This window comes from Bufo bufo, chromosome 2 (genome assembly GCF_905171765.1).
Source record: "Bufo bufo chromosome 2, aBufBuf1.1, whole genome shotgun sequence".
Taxonomy (NCBI): Eukaryota; Metazoa; Chordata; class Amphibia; order Anura; family Bufonidae; genus Bufo; species Bufo bufo.
The window spans coordinates 350,822,638-350,829,825 of NC_053390.1; the positions used below are offsets into that span (position 1 = coordinate 350,822,638).

At 45.9% G+C, this 7,188-nt stretch overlaps 1 protein-coding gene across 1 annotated transcript in view; it reads right to left on the reverse strand.

Moving 5' to 3' along the window:
- The window catches only part of C2H9orf135 (chromosome 2 C9orf135 homolog), a 55,586-nt gene extending 49,055 nt beyond the window's left edge, over positions 1-6,531 (reverse strand). Inside the window, exons 1-2 of the mRNA XM_040417089.1 lie at positions 6,380-6,531; positions 1,928-2,039 (exon numbers count right to left, since the gene is read on the reverse strand). Coding sequence (XP_040273023.1) covers positions 1,928-2,039; positions 6,380-6,495 — 228 coding nt within the window. The 5' untranslated portion in view covers positions 6,496-6,531. The remainder of the gene's footprint in view (positions 1-1,927; positions 2,040-6,379) is intronic.
- Positions 6,532-7,188: the final 657 nt, after the last annotated feature.

The following is a 7,188-nucleotide window of genomic DNA, read 5'->3' on the forward strand; positions in this document are numbered from 1 at the left end:
ACAAGTTGCTGTTGATTCTCCCAGCACTCAGGGCAGCTCTTGTATCCACTTCCTTAGCAGTGTCATTTTACAGCTGGGACTTGTAGTCCTACACATACAAGATGCTGCTGATTCTCCCAGCAGGCAGACATGTCACTCAGGGCAGCTCTTGTATTCACTCCCTTAGCAGTGTCATTATACAGCTGGGACTTGTAGTCCTACACATACAACATGCTGCAGAGTCTCCCAGCAGGCAGACATGTCACTCAGGGCAGCTCTTGTATTCACTCCCTTAGCAGTGTCATTATACAGCTGGGACTTGTAGTCCTACACATACAACATGCTGCAGAGTCTCCCAGCAGGCAGACATATCACTCAGGGCAGCTCTTGTATTCACTCCCTTAGCAGTGTCATTATACAGCTGGGACTTGTAGTCCTACACATACAACATGCTGCAGAGTCTCCCAGCAGGCAGACATGTCATTCAGGACAGCTCTTGTATCCACTCCCCTAGCAGTGTCATTATACAGCTGGGACTTGTAGTCCTACACATACAACATGCTGCAGAGTCTCCCAGCAGGCAGACATGTCACTCAGGGCAGCACTTGTATTCACTCCCTTAGCAGTGTCATTATACAGCTGGGACTTGTAGTCCTACATATACAACATGCTGCAGAGTCTCCCAGCAGGCAGACATGTCACTCAGGGCAGCACTTGTATTCACCCCCTTAGCAGTGTCATTATACAGCTGGGACTTGTAGTCCTACACATACAACATGCTGCAGAGTCTCCCAGCAGGCAGACATGTCATTCAGGACAGCTCTTGTATCCACTCCCCTAGCAGTGTCATTATACAGCTGGGACTTGTAGTCCTACACATACAACATGCTGCAGAGTCTCCCAGCAGGCAGACATGTCACTCAGGGCAGCTCTTGTATTCACTCCCTTAGCAGGGTCATTATACAGCTGGGACTTGTAGTCCTACACATACAACATGCTGCAGAGTCTCCCAGCAGGCAGACATGTCACTCAGGGCAGCTTTTGTATTCACTCCCTTAGCAGTGTCATTATACAGCTGGGACTTGTAGTCCTACACATACAACATGCTTCAGAGTCTCCCAGCAGGCAGACATGTCACTCAGGGCAGCTCTTGTATCCACTCCCTTAGCAGTGTCATTATACAGCTGGGACTTGTAGTACTACACATACAACATGCTGCTAATTCTCCCTGCACTCAGGGCAGCACTTGTATTCACTCCCTTAGCAGTGTCATTATACAGCTGGGACTTGTAGTCCTACACATACAACATGCTGCTGATTCTCCCAGCAGGCAGACATGTCACTCAGGGCAGCTCTTGTAGCCACTCCCTTAGCAGAGCAGGGGGAGGGGCAGAGACTGTTTTTATTGCATGTAAACAAAGAGCCAGAGGAGAACCAGGGAAATGAGGAAATATATATATATTTTTTTTGCATGAAACTTGCTTAGCTCAGTTATATATTGCTGCCCATCAGATTTTCAGCGCTATATATATATATATTTTTTTATAACTCGGACAACCCCTTTAAGGAGTTAAAGCAACAGCGTTTATACTCAATTAGACTGATTGAAAACTTACTACACAATGGAACACCAAAGAAAATTGCACAACTATGTCTTTTATATGTTATACCGGCAATCTGCAGCCTTCTCCAACAGCAGACACAGCATACAGGGCGGTTCCGGTATCATAGATACACAGCCCGCTGGGTTCCATCATGGTGTCCACTGTCTGATATCAAGAATGAAGCATGTGTCATTTCCTGCCGTGTCGAGAACAGGATCAGGAAGTGGAGCGGCGGGGGAATCAGCGAGGTGAGTATAGAAGATCATACTTTTTAACCGTTTGCAGGTTATGGAACAGCACTTTGAAAAAAAACTGTATTCACCTGGCACATAAATGATACTCACTTCACCATTGACATTTCCAAATCGGCTGTAGGTAGAGCGACATAGATTTTTCTTGCCTAGTGGAGCTTCAGTGATGTCATAATCTTTAGGTTCAGCCTCACGACTCTGATGCCTAAACAACAACAGATGAATTACAACAATGTCCACTCAATACATACACAGAGGACTAAAATATAGGCTCAGCGGGTGTCTGTGTGCCACATGTATTCCATTCCGCACCTTAATCCTATATTTGGTGTGAGTGCAATGTGGGTTACACCTACAGTATATGTGTAAAAGTAGACCAGAGGGTAGCCTGCGAGGAGCTGTGACTTTTGCAAAAATCACACATAGTAAATGAGCCATAATCCAAGTCTAATCTCACTTTTAACCCTTAGGCTACATGCACACGACCGTTCAGATTTTTGCGGTCCGCAAATTGCGGATGCCGCCCGTGTGCCTTCCGCAATTTGCGGTACGGAACGGGCGGACCATTGTAGAAATGCCTATTCTTGTCCGCAAAACGGACAAGAATAGGACATGCTATATTTTTTTTGCGGGGCCACGGAACGGAGCAACGGATGCGGACAGCACACGGAGTGCTGTCCGCATCTTTTGCGGCCCCATTGAAGTGAATGAGTCCGCATCCGAGCCGCCAAAACTGCGGCTCGGATGCGGACCAGAACATAGACCACTGTGAAAAGTGACAGAACACCAAATGTCGCAGAAAACGCCACAATCGAGATTTCTTGCAATATTTTTAAGCCACAAAACGGACGTATCTGATGTAATAAATGTTCCCCTAAGGCCCCTTTCACACGGCCGAGTTTTCCGCGTGGGTGCAATGCGTGAGGTGAACGCATTGCACCCGCACTGAATCCGGACCCATTCATTTCTTTTGGGCTGTGCACATGGGCGGTGATTTTCACGCATCACTTGTGCGTTGCGTGGAAATCGCAGCATGTTCTATTTTGTGCGTTTTCCACGCAGGCCCCATAGAAGTGAATAGGGCTGCGTGAAAATCGCAAGCATCCGCAAGCAAGTACGGATGCGGTGCGATTTTCACGCACGGTTGCTAGGAGACGATCGGGATGGGGATCCGATCATTATTATTTTCCCTTATAACATGGTTATAAGGGAAAATAATAGCATTCTTAATACAGAATGCATAGTACAATAGCGCTGGAGGGGTTAAAAAAAAAAATTAAAAAGAATTTAACTCGCCTTAATCCACTTGTTCGCGCAGCCGGTATCTCTTCTTTCTTCTTCTTTGCTCTGCACAGAAAAAGGACCTGTGATGATGTCACTGCGCTCATCACATGGTCCGTCACATGATCCATCACCGTGGTAAAATATCATGTGATGGACCATGTGATGAGCGCAGTGACATTATCAAAGGTCCTATTCCTCAAAGAAGACAGAAGAGAAGCCGGGCTGCGCGAACAAGTATTAAGGTGAGTTTTTTAACCCCTCCAGTCCTATTGTAGTAAGAATTCTGCATTAAGAAAGCTATTATTTTCCCTTATAACCATGTTATAAGGGAAGATAATAAAATCTACACAACACCGATCCCAAGCCCGAACTTCTGTGAAGAAGTTCGGGTCTGGGTACCAAACATGCCGATTTTTCTCACGCGCGTTCAAAACGCATTACAATGTTTTGCACTTGCGCGGAAAAATTGCGCATTTTCCCACGACGCATCCTAATCTTATCCGGGCCAAAAACATGACGCCCGTGTGAAAGAGGCATAAGGGCTCATGCACACCACTAAGAAAATGCGGATCTGTTTTGTGTCCATTTACAGACTGTTTGTCTGTTTTTTTTCACCCGTTTTTTTTTTTCTGTCCAGGAAAAAACGGAAGTAGGCTTTATTGTCACCCTAGGAGGCATGGTCCCCATGGGTGTTCAGGTGGTGCTGAAACAGGGCCCTCAGAAGTGTCTCCTGAGATGCACAATGAAGACACCTCCTGGTTGCACTTTTTGTGCTGTTTGAAAACTGATCAGTTAAAAAAGGATTGCTGAGGGTACTTTCACCCTAGCGTTATTATTTTCTGGTATTGAAATCCGGTATAGGGGCTCAATACAGGAAAAAAAAGCTTCCTTTTTGTCCCAATGCCTTCTGAATAGAAAGGAATCCGTTCAGTGTGCATCAGGATGTCTTCGTTCCGTCCCTTGTACGGTATTTGACCGGACAAAATACCGCAGCAGGCCCAAAATCCCAGAACACTATCGCACTTCCATTGAAATGTATTAATGCTGGATCTGGTACCAAGTGTTCCAGAAATTACCGCATCGCATACAAATTTCCGGATCCGGCAGGCACTTTGGTAGCCGGAACTGCCTGCCGGATTCTTCTAACGCTAGTGTGAAAGTACCCTAACATATTGAAAATGAAAGCCATCCATTTTTTCACCGGCCCACAGACTTTACTTGGCTAGTCTGATCCAAAAAAATGGATTAGAATAGGTCGTCTGATATTTTAAATGGAACAGTCAACCGGATCCGTTAAAAAAATGTGTGGATGGCCCCATTAAAATGTATAGGACAGCGTGCTATCCGTGTTAAAAGAAGAATCGCATATTGATGACAAATAAGGTCTCTTTCACACAGGCGTCGCGGGTGAGGGCCAGATAGATGCGATGCAGGTGTGTTCAGGGAAAATCGTGCGAGTAGGTACGCAATTGCAGTCAGTTTTGACTGTGATTGCGTTCCGTCGTTCAGTTTTTTTCCACGCGAGTGCAATGCGTTTTGGTACCCAGACCCGAACTCCGGACTTCTTCACTGAAGTTCCGGTTTGGGTTTGGTGTTCTGTAGATTTTATTATTTTCCCTTATAACATGGTTATAAAGGAAAAAAATGTGGCTTGAGGGGTTAAAAAAAAACAAAAAACATAACTCACCTCATCCACTTCCGGCATCTTCTTCTTTCTTCTTCTTTCAGGACCTGCAAAAGGACCTTTGATGACGTAATCGCACTCACCATGTGTGACGAAGCGTGATGAGCGCGATTACGTCATCAAAGGTCCTTTTGCAGGTCCTGAAAGAAGAAGAAAGAAGATGATGCCGGCTGCGCGATCAAGTGGATGAGGTGAGTTCATTTATTTTATTTTTTTTAACCCCTCAAGGCACATTTTAGTAAGCATTCTGTATTCCGAATGCTATTATTTTCCATTATAACCTTGTTATAAGGGAAAATAATACAGTGAATAGACTTTAATGGGGTCCGGGGTTGCTGATCCCAATCATCTCCTAGCAACCATGCGTGAAAATCGCACCGCATCCGCACTTGCTTGCGATTTTAACCCAGACCCATTCATTTCTATGGGGCCTGCGTTGCGTGAAAAACGCAGAATATAGAACATGCTGCGATATTCACGCAACGCACAAGTGATGCGTGAAAATCACCGCTCATGTGAACAGCCCCATAGAAATGAACGGGTCGGGATGCAGTGCGGGTGAAAGGGGCCTAACAGTTGCGTGCATGAGTCCATACAGTACAGTTACACACAGGCATGCTCACTACAGGTACTCATACACTCTCATATATGGACTCACTACATACGTGACATACACATGCAGGCGTATATGCACAATGTTCACTGCATGCACTAACACACATGAACATGCACAGATTTTACATAATGCACACGTGTGTATGCTCCTTACACACATTATGGTACAGTACACACAGGCATGCTCACTATTTATCGGAACACACTCACTAGAAGGGGTGACAGTGGGGGTCATTTACTAAGGCCAGCTTTTTACACCGCTCTTAGATACCCCCTACTATGCTGTAAAATTTGGCTAACTTCTGATGAGACATAGCTGTATCTACAGCAGTGTGTGCCCTGGTGTAAGAACTACGTCAGCGCCTGGCTGGAGTCGTTTTTTCGCCAATATTTATGCCTGCTTCTAGGCGTAATTGTTAGTGAATTTGCCCAAGTGCTGAACACGGCGTAAAATAGTCGCGAGTCCCCCAGTGTTTTCTACTTCACAGAGCAGTGGTCAGCAACCTCCGACACTACACCTCCCAGCATGCACCATTTACTGCTATGAGAGCAAGTGTGCATGCTGGGAGTTGTAGCTTGCCAACCGCTGGAGCGCCAGTCATAGAGAGAACAAGACCACTTAGTTACAGGACACTAGTAAAGCCACGTGTGGGTCCTACATGCAGTAGTGCAGCCTCTCTTGGGACGTGCACTGCCCCTGCACTAGAAAGCATTGTATTGCAGTGTGAATACGCTGTATGGTATAATACAAGGATGGTATACTAGATTATATGACATAATATTGGGAGTGCTTGCTAGCGCCTCCTGTGTACAAAGAAAGAAAATAGTCATTGGAAGGAATGTGGGAATAAGAGAGGAACAGCAGGTAGACAGTCTACAGAAGACATCTAGACAGATTCGGAGCTCATGAAGAAAGAGGGATCACTTCCAGTCCTGGTTCTGGAGGACACTGGATCTCTTACCAGCCGGACACCTTGGTGGGCTTGTCATAGTGCATGTGATGGGAGCGGAGGTACAGGGAGCCTTTCCTTTCCAGCAGGTGCCCCCTGAAGGGCTCGTCTATAACATACATGGCCATTATAAGTCAGGAGTATGCCGCCGCTAATACTAACGATGGGACAATGCGTGGTCTGCGCTGTGGTAGACTTCCGCCTTTGGTCTCCTGTAAAGTAGTGCGCAGACTCTTTCTTCTCTATTTATATCTGAAAGGCATTTTCCACTATAACGTTATAACTATAGTTACAATGGACAGAAATAACATTTTACATCGCCCTATTAGACTGGCACAGTAAATATTTCAGAACGTAGCCCCCCGCTGCCATGGTAACACAGACGCTATGAGCCGCTATGCTGTCTGGATCAATCCGCCGGGTCACGTGCCGCGCCTGGTGTCAGGAGGCTGTGAGCAAGCCTGGCCTGTGTGCTGAATCCCACCTAGTGCTGAATCCATCTTTTTAGTACTTCTTTCTGGTGCCTCGCACTGTACTATAATACTGACGCCATGTAGTGAGATGTGCCACACAACTATGGGTACTTTCACACTAGCGTTATTCTTTTCTGGTATGGAGTACCGGAAACAAAACGGATCAGTTTAATCCTAATGCATTCTGAATGGAGACCATTCCGTTCAGTATGCATCAGGATGCATCAGTTCAGTCCCTCTTACGGTATTTGGCCGGAGAAAATACCACAGCATGCTGCAGTATTTTCTCCATCCAAAATTCCGGAACACTTGCCGGAATGCCAGATCCGGCATTAATTTCCATTGAAA